We start from the raw sequence: 19,013 nt of genomic DNA, 5'->3' as shown, positions 1-19,013 counted from the left end.
TACCTGCAGTGCAGGAGACCTGGGTTTGATCCCTGGGTCGGAAAGTTCCCCTGGAAAAGGGAATAGCTTCTGACTCTAGTATTCTTGCCTGGGAAATCCCGTGGACAGAGGAGCCTGGAGGGCTACAGTCATGGGGTTGTACAGAGTTGGACATGACTGAGCAACTTTCATATAGCACAAGGCTATAGTTTGGAGTAGGTTGGGTCTGGGATTTGAAGCTCTGTGGCTGCGGGAATTAAGGTGGCTGTGCTATTCGTTGCCTGAGATCTTGGCTGCCTCTGTGTCCTAGGGATTTTCACAGCAGGAAAGGGGGCTTTTCTTCTCTCTACAGGATTCCTGGACTGGGATGCCTAGATTATGACTTGATCTGCTCACTCCCTAGGGTGTGGGTCTGCCCATGAAGACCTCTTCCTTAGATCCCTCCCATGGGCACACTTCCCAACCCAGTGGGATTTTATCCCATCATACCTGGTTATGTGAAAATCTTTCATACAGCTTTGGTTATAGAGGAGTTATGCAAGTTTCTAGTTAGTATTCCATGAATACCATTCCACATGTAGATGTATTTTTGATGTTTTTATGGCAGGATGGGGGGGGGGGTTCAGTTCCACGTACTCCTCCACCATCGTGATTCCACTGTTCCATGTAAAAGTTTCAATGATCTTATCTGTATCTGGCATTAAACTTCCTAGGATTTTGACAGAAATTGACTTAAATCTGTATAACAATTTGGAGAGAACTGGTGCCTTTTCTTTGGTGAATCTTCCAAATCGTGAATGTAGTATGTTTCTAGATTGATTTAAATCTTTGGTTTTTTCATAAGTGTTTTATATTTTTCAGCAGAAAAGTCTTGTATTTTTTGGTCAGATATACACATAAATATTTGATTGTCTTGAGCAATTGTATATGTATTGTACTTTAAATCTTGGTATCTATGTGTTTATTATTAGTTCTATGGAAATACAGCTAAATTTCAAAATCTCTTATCCTGCAACCTTTCTGAAATCATTTATTAGCTCTAAATGGTTTTATTGTTTTTAGATTCCTGCAGTTTCCTATATAGACCATCATGTCAACAGCAGACAAAGATGGTTTTAATTCTTCTTTTCAGTTTGTATCCTTTTTTTTCCCTCCCCACTTTTTGCCTTATTGCATAGGATAGAACTTCAAGAACTTTGCTGAAAGACAGGGATATGTGTGAATATCTTTGCCATGTTCCCAACTTAGGGAAAAAAAATTGTTTTTCATCATTAATTACAATGCTTACTGTAGGCCTAACATAGATGCTCCTTATCAAGTTGGAGAAGTCCCACTCTTTTTCTGTTTTCCTTAGTTTTTTCCATCATGAATAAATGTTGAATTTCCTCAGCTGCTTTCTTTACATTGACTGATATGATCATGTGATTTGTCTTCTTTAGTCTGTTCATGGAGTAGGTTACATTCAAATACCAAACTAGTCATTTATGCCTGGTATGTTTCACTTCATAATATGAATTAATTCTTTATTTTGTTGAATTCCATTGCTTAATATTTTGTTAATTTTTTTTCATTTATCTCCATGAAGAATATTGAGTTGTTCTTTTCTTCTTTGTACTGTGTTTGCCTGGCTTTGGTATCAGGGTCATTCTGGCTTTATAAACTGAGTTGGAAAGTGTTCCCTTCTCTACTTTTTTCTTAAAGAGATGGTGTTGAATTGGTGTTTATTCTTCTTTTAAGTTTGATAGACTTCTCCAGCATAGTCATCTAGGCCTGAAGAAACTTCTGAAGTTTTCAAATTATAAATTCATAAGACCATTTAGATTATCCATTTCATACTGGCTTGGAGAATTTTGAGCATTACTTTACTAGCATGTGAGATGAGTGCAGTAGTTTGAACATTCTTTTCCATTTCCTTTCTTTGGAATTGGAGTGAAACTGACCTTTTCCAGTCCTGTGGCCACTGCTGAGTTTTCCAAATTTGCTGGTATATTGAGTGCACCACTTTCACACCATCATCTTTCAGGATTTGAAAGAGTGCAACTGGAATTCCATCACCTCCACTAGCTTTGTTTGTAGTGATGCTTTCTAAGGCCCACTTGACTTCACTTTCCAAGATGTCTGGCTCTAGATGAGTGATCACATCATCATGATTATCTGGGTCGTGAAGATCTTTTTTGTACAGTTCTTCCGTGTATTCTTGCCACCTCTTCTTAATATCTTCTGCTTCTGTTAGGTCCATACCATTTCTGTCCTTTATTGAGCCCATCCTTGCATGAAATGTTCCCTTGGTATCTCTGATTTTCTTGAAGAGATCTCTAGTCTTTCCCATTCTGTTGTTTTCCTCTATTTCTTTGCATTGATCGCTGAAGAAGGCTTTCTTATCTCTTCTTGCTGTTCTTTGGAACTCTGCATTCAGACGCTTATATCTTTCCTTTTCTCCTTGGCTTTTCGCCTCTCTTCTTTTCACAGCTATTTGTAAGGCCTCCCCAGACAGCCATTTTGCTTTTTTGCATTTCTTTTCCATGGGGATGGTCTTGATCCCTGTCTCCTGTACAATGTCACGAACCTCATTCCATAGTTCATCAGGCACTCCATCTATTAGATCTAGGCCCTTAAATCTATTTCTCACTTCCACTGTATAATCAAGTAATGCTCAAAATTCTTCAAGCCAGGCTTCAGCAATACATGAACGGTGAACTCCCTGATGTTCAAGCTGGTTTTAGAAGGGGCAGAGGAACCAGAGATCAAATTGCCAACATCTGCTGGATCATGGAAAAAGCAAGAGAGTTCTGGTAAAACATCTATTTCTGCTTTATTGACCATGCCAAAGCCTTTGACTGTGTGGATCACAATAAGCTGTGGAAAATTCTGAAAGAGATGGGAATAGCAGACCACCTAACCTGCCTCTTGAGAAATCTGTATGCAGGTCAGGAAGCAACAGTTAGAACTGGACATGGAACAACAGACTGGTTCCAAATAGGAAAAGGAGGACGTCAAGGCTGTATATTGTCACCCTGCTTTTTTAACTTATATGCAGAGTACATCATGAGAAATGCTGGACTGGAAGAAACACAAGCTGGAATCAAGATTGCCGGGAGAAATATCAATAAACTCAGATATGCAGATGACACCACCCTTATAGCAGAAAGTGAAGAGGAGCTAAAAAGTCTCTTGATGAAAGTGAAAGAGGAGAGTGAAAAAGTTGGCTTAAAGCTCAACATTCAGAAAACAAAGATCATGGCATCCGGTCCCATCACTTCATGGGAAACAGATGGGGAAACAGTGGAAGCAGTGTCAGACTTTATATTTGGGGCTCCAAAATCACTGCAGATAGTGACTGCAGCCATGAAATTAAAAGATGCTTACTCCTTGGAAGAAAAGTTATGACCAACCTAGATAGTATATTCAAAAGCAGAGACATTACTTTGCTGACTAAGGTCCGTCTATCACTGGTTTTTCCAGTGGTCATGTATGGATGTGAGAGTTGGACTGTGAAGAAGGCTGAGCGCCGAAGAATTGATGCTTTTGAACTGTGGTTCAAACTCTTGAGAGTCCCTTGGACTGCAAGGAGATCCAACCAGTCCATTCTGAAGAAGATCAACCCTGGTATTTCTTTGGAAGGGATGATGCTAAAGCTGAAACTCCAGTACTTTGGCCATCTCATGCGAAGAGTTGACTCATTGGAAAAGACTCTGATGCTGGGAGGGATTAGGGGCAGGAGGAGATGGGTATGACAGAGGATGAGATGGCAGGATGGCATCACGGACTTGATGGACATGAGTCTGAGTGAACTCTGGGAGATGGTGATGGACAGGGAGGCCTGGCGTGCTGCGATTCATGGGGTTGCAAAGAGTCGGACATGACTGAGTGACTGAACTGAACTGAACTGAACTGATTTTATACTGGGAGTTCTGGTAGATATGGAGAATTATTTATAGTATTCCTTTATTATCCTCTTGATGTTTGTAGTTCTGTTTTCTTCCCAAAATTAGTAGAACAGAAAGTCATCTTTTCTCTCCCCCTCTTTTTTGATCAGCCTTGCTAGAAGTTTATTTTCTTTTATTGACCTCATCAAAGAACCAGCCATATCTTTCTCTGTTATTTTCCCATTTTCAGTTGTATTGACTTATGTTCTTCTTATTATATTCTTCCTTTTGCTTCTCTTTTTCTAGTTTCTTGAGGTGAGAACTCAGGAATACTGATTTGAGAGTTTTAATGTAATAGAAGCTTTTAATGCTAGAAATGTGCCTTTTGGCATTTCTTTAACATGTCTCACAAATTTCAATGTCATATTTCATTTTTACTCAGTTCAGTATATTTTAAAATTTCCTTTGAGACTTCCTTTTTTAATTTAGGGATTGTTTAGAAGGGTACATTTTAGTTTCCAACTGTTTGGAGATTTCTTGCTATATTTAGATTTTTCTATACTATCAATATCTACTTTGACTTCATAAGATCCAGAGAACTCAGTTGTTTTAAATTTGTTGACATTTGTTTTTTGACTCAGTATATGGTCTCTCTTGGTATTTATTTCACAAGCAATGGAAAAGTATATATATTCTGATGTTGTTGCGTATTTGATGGTGCTACTGAATTCTTCTGTCCTTGCTGAATTTGTCTAGTTGTTCTACCAGTTGTTGAGAGAGGGGTGTTGATGTCTTTGAGAAACATGGGCTTGTCTAATTCTTCTTTCAATTCTGTCCTTATTTAGCTTCACTTATTTGGTAGCTCTCTTGTTCAGCACATACATCTTTAGGCTTAGTATGTCTTCTTGCTGTATTGCTCTTTTGATTATGTAATGTCCTATGTCCATGTAATTTTCTTTTCTTAGAAGTCTACTTTATCAGATATTAATAGAGCTAGTTCTGATTTCTTCTGATTGTTTTGACAGTATACTTTTCTCTATCCTTTTACACACAGCCTACCTGTATCACTGTACCTCAAATGAGTTTCTGGTAAATAGCATATATACTGGGCCATTTTTTTCTTAACCTCTTTTTTTGAAAGTTGATTTTCAGTGTTGTATTCATTTCTGCTGTACAGCAAAGTATATCAATTATACATATATCCACTCTTTCCTACTGGACAAGGGAATGGCAACCCACTCCAGTATTCTTGCCTGGAAAATTCCATGGACAGAGGAGCTGGCAGGCTAGTCTCTGGAGCCAGAGTCGGACACGGCTGAGTGACTAACGTCATGCTACTCTTTTCTAGATTCTTTCCCATACAGATCACTACAGAATATTGAGAAGAGTTCCCTATGCTATACAGTAGGTTCTTATTAGTTATCTATCTTGTATATAGTAATGTATCAATCCCAGTCTCCTATTTATTGGTGATGGTGGTGGCTAGTGGTGGTGGTGCTGGTGGTTTAGTCGCTAAGTCATGTCTGACTCTTGTGACCCCATGGATTGTAGCCTGCCATGCTCCTCTGTCCATGGGATTTTCCAGGCAAGAATACTAGAGTGGGTTGCCATAGGGCATCTTCCTGACCCAGGAATTGAACCTGGGTCTCCTGCATTGCAGGCAGATTCTTTACCAACTGAACTATGAGGGAAGCCCCTCCTATTTATTATTCTCCCACAAATTTGTTTTAAAATTGATATATTTAGACCACTGACGTTTAATTATTGCTATGGCTTACATATGTAATTTCATTTTTGTTTTTTCTTTTAAAATGATACATAATTGATATATGACACTGTACTAGTTTAGGTGTACATATAATGACTTTTATTATGATATATCATAAATACATGTGTAAATTATATAATAAGATTAGTTAACATCCCTCACCATACACAGTTACAGTTCTTTTTCCTGTGATGAGAACTTTTGTATTTACTCTTGTAGCAACTTTTGAATACGCAATACAGTACTGTTAAGTGTAGTCACCATGATGTATATTACTTCACCAGGACATTATCTTACAACCAGAACTTGGTACCTTTTCAGCAACTTCATTCACTTCATCCAGGCTGTGCCTCTAGTAACTACAGATCTGCTCTCTGTATCCATGGGTTTTTCTTAGACTCCACATATAGTAAGATCATACAGTGTTTATTTCTCCGATTTACTTCACTTAGCATAATGCTCTCAAGATCTTTCCATGTAATCATGAACAGCAAGACTTCCATTTTCATTTAATGACTTAACAACATTACGTTGTGCGTGCATGTGCATACCTGTATACCTACCATGTTTTGGCTGTTGCAGATAATGCTTCTCAGTGAATGTGAACGTGCAGATATCATTTTGAGTGTCTTTGTTTCCTTCAAATAAATGACCTAAAAGTGGAATTACTTGATCATATGGTAGTTCCATTTTTAATTTTTTGAGGAATTTCGTACTGTTTTCATACTGGCTGTACCGGTTTACACTCACACCAAAGGTTAAATGTCCCTTTCCCCATATCCTCACAAACACATGTTATTTCTTTTTAAGAACAATTATTTCACAGGTGTGAAGTGCTACCTCATTGTTTTTGGATTTGCATTTCCTTAATTATGAGCATCTTTTCATGTACCTTTTGTCAGCCTGTATGTTTTCTTTGGAAAAATGTCTATTCAGATCCTCTGCCCACTTTAAACTGGATTGTTCAATTTTTTTTTTTCTGTTTAGTTGTGTGAATTCTTTATATAGATTTTGGATATTCACCCCTTATCAGAAATATGATTTGCAAATATTTTCTCTCACTCTGTAGGTTGCATTTTTATTTTGTTGATGGTCCGTTAGTTTGCTTTAGTCCCACTTACTTGTTTTTTACTTTTGATGTCAAATCCAAAATATCATTGTCAAGACTCATGTCAAGGAGCTTTCCTATGTTTTCTCTAGGAGTTTCATGACTTCACATCTTATATTCAAGTCTTTGATCCATCTTGAATTAATTTTTTGTATGCTGTATGTAAGAGAGTGGTTCAGTAATTCTTTTGCACATGGCTGTACAGTTGTACAGTCCTAATGCCGTTTATTAAAGAGTCTGTTCTATCCTCATTGAGTGTTCTTGGCTCCTTTGTTGTAAATTAGTTGACTATATTTGCATGGATTTATTTCTGGACCCTCCATTCTGTTTTATAGGTCTCTGTGTCTATTTTAATGCCTGTACCACACTGTGTTTTGATTACTATAGTAATGAGGAAGCTTGATGTTACAGCTTTGTTGTTCTTTCCCAAGACTATTTTGGCTATTTTGGGTCTTTTGTATTTCCATACAAATTAAGATTGTTGGTTTGATTTCTGTGAAAAATGCGATTGGAATTTTGATGGGGATTGCATTGAATCTGTAGGTTGCTTTTGGTAGTATGGAAATTTGAACAATATTCTTCCAACCCATGAACACGATTTATCTTTCCACTTACTGTGTCTTCTTCAGTTTCTTTTCAATTTTGTAGTTTTCAGTGTTCAGGTCATTGACTTTATTGGCTAAATTTATTCCTATTCTTTTTGGTGCATTTGGAAATAGGGTTGTTCTCTTAATTATTCTTTCTGATAGTTCAATATTAGTGTATAGAAATGCAACAGATTTTTGAAAATTGATTTTGTATTCTGAGAGTGTACTAAATTTGTTTAATAGTTCTTTGTCTTTAGGGGAGTCTTTAGGGTTTTCTGTATATATTATCTGCAAATGGTGACAGCTTTTCTTCTTCCTTTTTGACTTAAATGTCTTTTATTTCTTTTTCTTCCTTAATTGCTCTTGTTAAAACAGCTAATACTCTATTGATTCAAAGTAGCAAGGGTGGGTGTCCTTGTCTTGTTACTCATCTAAGAGGAAAAATGTTAAACTTCCCAGTAAGTGTTCAGTATGATGTAAGTTATGGGTTTGTCATATTTGGAATCAATAGCAGGAAAAAAAAAAAAAAACCCACTCCAGTACTCTTGCCTGAAGAATCCCATGGATGGAGGAGCCTGGTAGGCTGCAGTCCATGGGGTGGCTAAGAGTTGGACACGACTGAGCGACTTCACTTTCAATTTTCACTTTCATGCATTGGAGAAGGAAATGGCAACCCACTCCAGTGTTCTTGCCTGGAGAATCCCAGGGACGGGAGAGCCTGGTGGGCTGTCATCTATGGGGTTGCACAGAGTCGGCCATGACTCAAGTGACTTAGCAGCAGCAGCAGCAGCAGAAAAAAAATGAGGTGGAAGTGAATAAGTGAACTGGAAACTCCAGAAAGTGGTCATAGAGGGAACCTACCTCACAATAATAGAGCCCATATATGACAAACCCACAGTAACATCATTCTCTATATTGAAAAACTAAAGGCATTTCCTCTAAGATCAGGAACATGAGAAGGATGTCCATGCTTGCCCCTTTGATTCAACATAGTCTTGAAAGTCCTAGTCATGGCAGTCAGAGGAAAAAAAGAATCCAAATGGGAAGAGAAGAAGTAAAATTGTCACTGTTTGTAGCTGAAATGATACTGTATATAGAAAACCCTAAAGATGTTACCAGAAAACTACTAGAGCTTATTATCACTGAACTTGGTAAAGTTGCAGGTTACAAAATTAACACACAGAAATCTATTGCATTTCTGTATACTAGCAATGAAAGATTCAGAAGAGAAATTAAGGAAATAACCCCATTTGCTAACACATCAAAAAAGAATAACGTCTCTAGGAATAAAACTACCTAGGGAGACAAAAGAACTGTACTGTAAAAAACTATAAGACACTGATGAAAGAAATCAAAGATGATACTAACCGATGGAGAGATAAACCATGTTCTTAGAAGAATCAATACTTCTAATACTACCCAAGGCAATCTAAAGATTCAGTGCAATTGCTATCAAATTACCAATGGCATTTTTCACAGAACTAGAACAAAAAATCTTGAAATTCATATGGATACAGAAAAGACCCAAATAACCAAAAAAATCCCGAGAAAGAAAAACAGCTGGAGGAATCAGGCTTCCTGGTACCAGACAAAGCTATGGTCATCGAAAGAGTATGGTACTGGGACAAAAATATAGATCAATGGAACAGGAGAGAAAGCCCAGAAATAAACCTATGAACCTGTGGTCAACTAGTGTACAACAGAGAAGGAATAATGGAGGAAAAGATATAATGGAGGAAAGATAGTCTCTACAAACAGTGCTGGGAAAACTGGGCAGCTAAATGTAAGAGGGTGAAATGAGAATTTTGTGTATGCACCACACACAAAAAAACTCAAAATGGATCAAAGACCTAAATGTAGGGCCAGAAACTATACAACTCTTAGAGGAAAACACAGAACACTTTGACATAAATTGCTGCAATATGTTTTTGAATCCACCTCCTAGACCAATGAAAATAAAAACAAAGATAAATGGTTATTATCTTTGTAATTATCAAAACAAAGATATAATTAAACTTAAGAGCTTTGCACAGCAAGGGAAACCATCACTAAAATGCAAAGATAATTCACAGCATGGGAAAAAATATTTGCAAATGAAGTGACCAACAAGGGATTAATCTCCAAAATATACAAATAGCTCATGCAGCTAGCTGTATGTCAAAAAAAAAAGGAAAAAAAACAATAAAAAAATGGACAAAAGATCTAAATAGACATTTTTCCAAAGAAATGGCCAAAAAGTACATGAAAAGATGCTCAACATCATTAATTATTAGAGAAGTGCAAATCTGAATTGCAATGAGGTATCATCACCTTATACTGGTTAGAATGGCCATCATGAAAAAGTCTAGAAACAAATGCTGAAGAGGGTGTGTAGAAAACTGAACCCACCTACACTGTTAGTGGGAATGTAAATTGGTACAAACACTATGGAGGTTCCCTAAAAAACTAAACAATAGAACTACCCTATGATCCAAGAATCCCATTCCTGGGCATACATATTTCCAGAGAAAACTATAATTTGAAAAGATACATGCACCCCAGTGTTCACTGAAGCACTGTTTACAACAGCCAAGACATGGAAGCACTCTAAATGTCCATAGGCAGAGGAATGGATAAGGAAGAATTAGTAAAAATATCAATGTAATACTACTCAGCCATAAAAAAGAATGCAGGAACATTTGAAGGAACATAGGTAGACCTAGAAATTATTATACGAAGTGAAGTCAGACAGAGATAGACAAATATCATATTATCACTCATATGTAGAATTTAATTTTAAAAAATGATATAAATGAGCTGATTTATAAAAAAAAAAGAAAGAAAACCAGACTCATACAGATTTCAAAAACAAACTTATGGCTACTAAAGGAAAAAGTTGTGAGGAGGGATAAACTAGGATCTTGGGAAACAGATAACCAGGATCTACTGTATAGCATGTGGAACTGTGCTTAGTATTCTATAATAACCTATATGGGAAAAGAATCTGAAAAAATGGAATGTATGTATAACTGAATCACTTTGCTGTATACCTGAAATTAACACAATATTGTAAGTACACTAATATCCAATAAAATTCAAGATTTACTTGAAAGATAGGACAATATTAAGTAGGGTGGAAAAGTCTGCTTCACACCAGAATTCCATCTGAGAAGAAATAAAAATCTGGATAAAATTTTTTATCTTTTTCATTTGCCACAAATTGTATCATATACAATACATATTATTATATGTATCTTTGTATATGTATGTATGTATATACACACACACGTAGGTATAGAGGAAGGTCAGAGGTAGGCTGAATTTTACTAAAATTACAACCCCCAGCATCAATTTAGCACAGTAACTGATTGGATTTAAGTTGTCATCCCTCATTCTTGCCCAGCACAGGAAAAGGAAAATCTTCTCTGGAGGAATATAACACCATTGATATATGTACAATTTTTTGAATTCATTAGAATTCAGTAAAAATAACTGGCAATGCTAAGAGATAATATCATACAAATGAAAAACAAGAGAATAGGTAGAGGATAAAAACCAGTTTACAGGTCATCCAGGTATAGGCCATTAGTAGACAAGGACCACTATAATTTGGTTATTAGTTTTGTTTTATTGTTGTTGGTTTGTAGTCTCTCTTAAGTAACCTCAGGAGCCACTCTTTTATTTCTTTCTCAATGGTGCTTCTGTTCCACATATCTGCTCCAGTCTCCTTTTTAAAAAGAAATCAGTGCATATAAGACAAATACACAAAAATTTATTTATGAAAGCATACAGAAAATGAAACTCAAAATATACTACTTATAATAGCATAAATATCCTAAATATTTCAAAATTAAGGATTTCTGCATTGAAAATTAGGAAATATTCATAAAAAGTAAAGACTTGAATAAATGGAAAGATATATGGAAGATTCAATGTTCTACAGATGTCAGTTCCTTTTAAATTGATTTTACAGATTGAATGCAGACCCAATTAAAGTCCTAACAGAGCTTTCTGTGTTAATAGTTGTTTGTAAAATGGAAATGAATAGTCAGGCAATTCTGAACAAAAACCAAAAAGACTCACATAACTAGAAACCCAGACCTTTTATAACTCTATAGTACTTGAAACAATGATGATAGATACAGTGCAATTACCTGATTTAAAACAAACGTGACACTGCAGAGTAATAGAGAAAGGATAATCTTTTAAGTAATTGGTGCTGGTTTTTGTGGATATCCATGTGGTTAAAACACACATTTTTAAAATCTTTTCCCACAGTGTATACAAAAATAAATTTTATATGGATTATAGATCAAAGTATAAAAGGTAAGACAAAGATCTTAAAACATACTATATCTCTTCAATACCTTGGCGTATTACCAACTTTTTAAAACAGGGCACACAATCTAATCAACATAATGAGAAAAAATGAGAAACTGCAGTACATTACTATTAAAAACTTCTGCTCATCAAAATATTAGAAAAGCAAAAAAAAGGGAACTTAAGTATAGAAAATATTTGCCATTAAATATCAGGATTATATAAAGAACTGAAAAAACATGAGAAAAAGAGCTTTACAAAACATAATCAGACTGCCAAAAACATATAACTAGATGCTCAGTTTCAGAAGTCATCAAAGAAATACAAACTACATCTATAATAGCAGTACAGACCCTTCAGATTGAGTTAAGATGATGGCGAGGGCTAACAACTGTTGGCAAAGATGAGACTAAACTGTAGTTCTCATATACTGATGACAAAAATATAAATTGCTTCAGCTACTATGAAGAAATCTTTGGAGGTATCTATTGAAGTTGAATATATATAGAAATGGATGGGTATATTCACAAGGGATATTTAGAAGACTATTTATAAGAGCTCCAGACTGGAAACAACTGAAATACTCATCATTGACAAAATGAATAAATACATTGTGTTATATATTGCTATATACAATGGAATGATATACATAATATGTGTGCATTTCACAAAAGTAACGTTAAATGAAATGAGTCAGACCCCCAACCCTGCCCAAAAAGACCCTACTAGTCATCAACATACATTACTAAAGTACATACATTTATGAGTAAACCTATTAATATTTCTAGAGAAGGACAGATGATTTTCATACAAGATCAGTTAAAACTGACTTGTACCATTAGAAGTCAGAAATGTTTATCCTTTGGAGGTTTGAGAAGGTGGGGCAAGGGAGATTTGTTAGGGTGTTGTGAAGTTCAGTTTCATTATCTGGCTGTTATATGGGTATGTTTACTGAGTTGAACACTTACAGTATATACATTTCTCCAAGTGTATGTCATACTTTACCATTTACTAATGTACACAGTTATTTTCCTATGACAGGAACAAAATTCAGCCTTTTAAAAGCAAGCCTTGTGATCTAACCATGTTCTTTGTTGAAATCCCATGCTTTGGGACAGGAATTCGTAATGAAAGCTAAATAATTGCAAAGGCTTCAGACAAAAAGGAAAAGTAGGTGATGGAAACGTTATCATTGAATTTTTGGTCAACAAATAGAAACTCTATATATAAACAAACAGATATGTCTGCTGGTATGCACTCCTAATTTTAAAGGAAACAAGAGATTCCTCCCCAACCTGAATTGGCAGGGCACATTACCCTAATTCACTTTCCTGTGAGTAAAAGACCTTCCTCAACATTTAAGCAGTTGAACTCAGTTCTTTTTGATAGACAACAGGGTTAAAAAAAGAAGACTATACTACACTCTACAGATCTTTAAGTACTATTTATTTAGGCCCTTTTAAAAGGTACTGTTTTTCTGACTTCTTGCAGTTCCTGACCTGAGTCATCTCTGTGATATGTCATAGCCTGTCACATCTAGTTACCTTACACTGAATAAAGAGAAGAAAGGTTATAAACAGCAAGCATACCACCTGACATAAAACATTTGCCAGCTATGTCTTCTGCTTAAATGAATACATTCCAAATATCTAGACTATTAGCTTGAAAAACTATAAATTTTATAAAAAATAATGAAATAGCCATCTTTACTTATTATAGTACATATATTTATGAGAACACCTAATTCTAGATAAGGAGTGAGTTTTACTAGAAACAACATGCTTCTCTTTCACATTTTGTCTTCACTTTTGACCGTGTAATATGTATGTATATGCACAAACTTGTTTTACTTCCTTCTTAGAGGCAATCTTAACCAGGAACACAGTAACTAACTAATTGTGGAAGTTAGCTAAAGAACCAACTGAATTTTAACAGAAAATTTGCCCCAGAAGTATTTATCGTGCTCAGGTTAACAAACCATTTGTTATGAAAAAGTGTTAAGAAGATCTAAATACTTGTGTTTCTGATTATTAAGGCAGTGTGAAATGAGAAGTCCATAAGAAAAAGGAGTTTTTTGACTCAAGAAATCACTCCTCACCCACACTTCATGGCCTCTGTTAATAAATTATTTAGCTACACTGTAAGCAAATTTACTATAATAATGCTTAGTCTTCTATCTCATATTTTGTTATTATAAATACAACTTTAAATCAAAACACTCAACAAACAAGTCAATTTCCTTTAACTTTGGAGAAATTGCTGATGCTTACCACTGAATAGGTAAAGGAACTGTTTAGAGCTCAAAGTCTAAGGTAGAGAAATTCAGTTCCATAGTAGTACTATAATCTGCCAGCTCATTGCTCAAAGTTATTATAGAGATTGTATGACACACTGCTCAATGCTACTTTCCTGCATTATGCTATGAAAATGGTACAAGTACTCACTTTTGGCATTGTTAGGATAATTCAGTAAACAAAGGTGACAAAGCAAACCTCAGGATAATTTGGTAAACAAAGATGACAAAGTAAACCTCACTATCTTTTTTTTTAATGACAGCCCCCCACCCCACAAAACAACTCAAAAAATAAGTAACATTAGGCAGTAAGAAATATATGGGAAATTTCAGTGAACTAGGAATTCAGAAGCAGAATGACGGAGTGGTTCAGAGTATAAGATTTGGAGTCAAACAGGAATGGTTTTAAATTCTTCTGTCACTTTGAGTCTCTGTCCTTACTTATAAATGGGAAAACTAATACTTAACTCTTAACGGTTGTTTGGTTGTTATGAACATGAAACATGATGGTAATTGCCAAGCATAGCACTATGCTGGGCAAGTAACGTGCGCTAGTCTATAGTAATTTTTGTTTTTGATGAAGATTGGTTCTTTTATTCTCCTACTTTGATAATAGTTCATTTCTAGACTCAGCACAGTAGAGAAGAACACATGCTTTCAGAAAGAAGGACTTATATGTAACAATCTTTGTGCATCATATTTTCTTCATCTGTAAAACAGATATAAGATTACTGTGAGATAATGCAGTGTTCAACATACTCACCAGCTGAAAGTATGCACTTGATAAACAGTGGCTAAAATTATAAGACCTGAATTCTGACTCTAGCTGTTGCATTGATCACTATGTAATATGTATGCAAGGCACTCAGCCTCTCTGAATTTCATTCAAACAATTAACAAAACATCTGTCTTGTGTATCTTTTAGGGCTGCTAAGATGATAAAATGATGCAGGTAAGCACTTAGAAAACCAGAAGGCGCATAAAAATGGATAGTGTTATTATGGTTCTGATGGCAGTTTAGAGGTTAAGTACCATAACAATGGGGTTTTAAAATCTTTTCCATATAATCAAGAAAGCTGTACTTGTTTCACAGACAGTACACAAGTGATGAAGGTTACAAAAGGACTTTCTCTGTGTTGAGATTAGTTTATTGTAGTCTGGATCAGAAAAGTTACTTATGGTGAACATTTTTTCTTGTTTGCCTCTCAGGAGTGAGATATTAAGACTTGAATATATATACACTGTAGTATAGAATATATGAAAAATTGATTGTTCAACATTTTTGTTATACAGAAAGGCCTTCTTTGACCTCAGGAATTCACTAACAGGAACAATACATTATTATAAGATTAATTATAATTAATCTTATAAAGTCCTTTAAAGAAATTCTATAAATGCTTAGCATTTTTAGCTACTAACATCTAACAAGGTTAAGCTCTTCTTCAAAATGAGCTACTGCTTGCTTGATGAGTTGGTTTTAAAATAACCTGACATGCCACAAATGGCAGCTGCTCTACCATGTGAGTGATTTAATGATTATAGCAATCATTAGAATCTCTATGATTAACTAGTTGAATTATTAATTGTTTATTCCTCTGATTATTGTTGTCTCAGAAAACTAAAGCACTGAAGAGTTAAATAAATCATTTGATTCCACACATCACACTTGCAGATCAAGGGTCTGCAAGACTTTTGAGGTGCTGATGCTTTATAGTTGCACTGTCCAGTATGGGGACTTACTGCTGTTGGTGGCTATTGAACTCTTGAAACATGGCTAATATGACTCAGGAACTAATTTTTAAATTTCATCTATTTAAAAATTTTAAATTTAAAAACTGATTCTCAGTAATTGGAAAAACTTTTAAGATTGTATGGACCAACTTGGGTACCTGAAATTACTTCTTCAACTGAAAACTATGAACTCTAAATACAGATAAAGTATTTCTGATGAAAATTTAACATGTAATTTGAGATGTACTTTTAACATGTAGAAAAGTTAAGGTTAACATGTATGTGGTTTGCATTATATTTCTATTGAACAACATTGCTATATAGGTTCAAAGACAAGCAATAAATTACCCAGCATATGGACCTTACTCTCTCTCATATCCATCTGGAGAAGGAATCATGAAAGTTAAAAATTCAGTTCTGGGAGTTGTACAATTAGGAACAGTTACAGGTCTTGTCTTTGATAAGTGGACACTTGGCTGACAGGAACCATAACCTGGGATTACCTCAGTCATGTGCTATTAAATGACTAACAACCAGCTCTTCAAAAACCAAACCTAACAAAAGCCCCCAAAACAACCATTTTCCTGATTTCTGTGGTGTAAAATATTTGTACCATAGCCAGTTTTGAGTTACCAACATGATGTCCTTGAACTTGGAACTTGGAGGAGATAGCCTAAATTGGCACTTGCAAGGCCATTGGAGTTAGTCATAGTGAGTGAGTGAAAGTTGCTCAGTCGTGTCTGACTCTTTGCAACCCCATGGACTTAACAGTCCATGTAATTCTCCAGGCCAGAATACTGGAGTGGGTAGCTTTTCCCTTTTCCAGGGGATGATCCCAATCTAGGGATCAAACCCAGTTCTCCTGCATTGCAGGCTGATTCTTTACCAGCTGAGTCACAAGGGAAGTGTTAGTCATAGTGCATCACTGGAATACTTTACAAATTCCTGACATCTGTGTTTCTTGAGAGATGTGTATGTCTATGGTGGAGGCTGAAGTAGATCAGCTTTAAATGGAATGCTAAGTAAAGTCACTCAGTCTTGTCTGACTCTTTGCGACCCCATGGATTGTAGCCTATCAGGCTCCTCCATCCATGGGATTTTCGAGGCAAGAGTGCTGGAGTGGATTGCCATTTCCTTCTCCAGGGGATCTTCCCGACCCAGGAATGGAACCCGGGTCTCCCGCATTGCAGGCAGACGCTTTACCGTCTGAGCCACCAGGGAAGTCACAGCAAATTGTAGGATGATTAGACTTGGGCATGAGGGGCATTTTATTTTCTTTATGTAACTAGAAAAACCCTGATTCTTCTCTTACTCCCCTTGAGAATATAGATTTATGGTTATATGAAGCCATTTTGTAAGCTATTAAGGTAGTTTAAAATAGCTAAAGATACTACCTCATTTTGATAAGGAAGATGCATGATTTTAACTCAAACTTATAGACCAACAATATAACAAATATTTTTTGTGTGCAAAGAGACATCTTTGGGACATAGTAAAAGTAAAATGAAGAATTGATATAAATTCTGAATAGAGAACTTAATACATGTAAAATATCTGTAAGAAGTCCAAATTCAGCTCTAAAGTTAAATAATTTTATGACTTTTGTTGGCAAATATATGTGAAATCATTCTATTTATTTAGAAATTATTCTTTCTATATTAGCTCCTTTGCTTGGACATCCTGATATTACATCTTATGCTCGAGTAAATTTCAGCATAAAATAAGTCCTTTAAAGGCAGTATTTAAGAGGATTTAATTCAAAAGCATTTTTGAATAAAGCAGTTCACCCTCTAAGAGAATATTCAAATTTATTTGTACCACTGGGTGTGCTGTACTTAGTCACTCAGTCATGTCCAACTCTTTGCAACCCCATGGAGTGTAGCCTGCCAGGCTCCTCTATCCAAGGGGGTTCTCCAGGCAAGAATACTGGAGTGGATTGCCATGCCCTCCTCCAGGGGATCTTCCCAATCCAGGAGTCGAACCCGTGTCTCATGCATTGCAGGAGGATTCTTTACCATCTATGCACAAATGATTTTTTCCCCCCATAGTTGTATACAGCATTTTAATTTGGGTTCTGTTTAATTATATGTACTCATATGCATAGATTTTTAGTGCTGAAAAGACTCTTCTAGTTATATCTTATTTTATTGATGAGCAAACTGAGATCCCCAAAAGTGACTTGTCAGATGGTTAGTCTTGACTAGTTTAGCCAAACTAGGGCTCGTCTTTCTTGAATACCACCGTAGTATTCTTAAAGTTTGTAGCATAAAAACTGCCTGTATCTGTCTGTCTACGATTGGGGACTATTGATAAAAGGTATTTTTGCTGTACTCCATACCAGCCAAGTTAGCACATATTCTTTTTACTCTTAACTTCATGGTTTAATTAGTTACTTTTACTATAACATATCAGCCCTGGGTGTTCTTTGGAGGGAATGATGCTAAAGCTGAAACTCCAGTACTTTGGCCACCTCATGTGAAGAGTTGACCCATTGGAAAAGACTCTGATGCTGGGAGGGATTGGGGCAGGAGGAAGGACGACAGAAGATGAGATGGCTGCATGGCATCACCAACTTGACGGACGTGAGTTTGAGTGAACTCTGGGAGATGGTGATGGACAGGGAGGCCTGGTGTGCTGTGATTCATGGGGTCGCAAAGAGTCGGACACAACTGAGCAACTGAACTGAATTGATCAATCCTTAGGTAAAATTCTTCATTATTTACTTGCAAAAATTTATTTGGGAACAATTCTATCCTGGATCAGCACGGTTAACTAGTCTAATTAATAAGTAAGTCAGAGAAGGTTTGAGACGTTGAAAAAGAGAAAAAGTTGGGTTAAAGCCCAAACTGTTTTATGTTTGCACCTAAGATTATTGTTATCTTTTGCTAAGTTACTGTTCATTTATGAGTAGGAGAATTCTGAAAAGAAGACATCTTGTTTCACAGTATTGTGATTTAGTATATTAGAATTAAAAAAAATGTTAAATATTTAAATGGTAGAAAGGTATAACCTGAAAATCCACATCTAACAGAAAAAAATCTATAAGGTAATTAAAAATTGGTATTAATATGTCACATTCTATGATTGACAACATTATGTCACCACAGAAAGTAAAGGCTGGATAATCATGCTTAGGAATTTTACTGAAAACTTTTATGTCTAAGTTACACATGTAATACAGTCTTGTATAGATCTCTGCAACTAAGCAAAGAAAATATTCTTTGATGTGCTTATAATTGTAATGGGTTTAGGGCTGCATTTTTAGGCAAAGATGCCTAGAAGTAGGAAAAGAAGTGAAAGTGAAAGTGAAGTCGCTCAGTCATGTCCGACTCTTCGTGACCCCATGGACTGTAGCCCACCAGGCTCCTCCATCCATGGGATT

General features: G+C 35.8%; 1 protein-coding gene across 10 annotated transcripts in view; it reads right to left on the bottom strand.

Moving 5' to 3' along the window:
- Positions 1–19,013, bottom strand: part of WDPCP (WD repeat containing planar cell polarity effector) — a 727,433-nt gene that overhangs the window by 127,121 nt on the left and 581,299 nt on the right. For 3 of the 10 annotated variants that reach the window (XM_060412070.1, XM_060412069.1, XM_015094322.4), the window contains one exon: positions 5,690–11,014. The exons of the other annotated variants lie outside the window; for them this stretch is intronic. In XM_060412070.1, coding sequence (XP_060268053.1) covers positions 10,977–11,014 — 38 coding nt within the window. In that variant the 3' untranslated portion in view covers positions 5,690–10,976. Of the gene's footprint in view, positions 1–5,689; positions 11,015–19,013 lie in introns of those variants that run through there. 10 annotated transcript variants of the gene reach the window in all.

The sequence above is a fragment of the Ovis aries genome, chromosome 3, assembly GCF_016772045.2.
Source record: "Ovis aries strain OAR_USU_Benz2616 breed Rambouillet chromosome 3, ARS-UI_Ramb_v3.0, whole genome shotgun sequence".
Lineage (NCBI taxonomy): Eukaryota > Metazoa > Chordata > Mammalia > Artiodactyla > Bovidae > Ovis > Ovis aries.
This window is presented reverse-complemented; position numbering and strand designations above follow the sequence as displayed.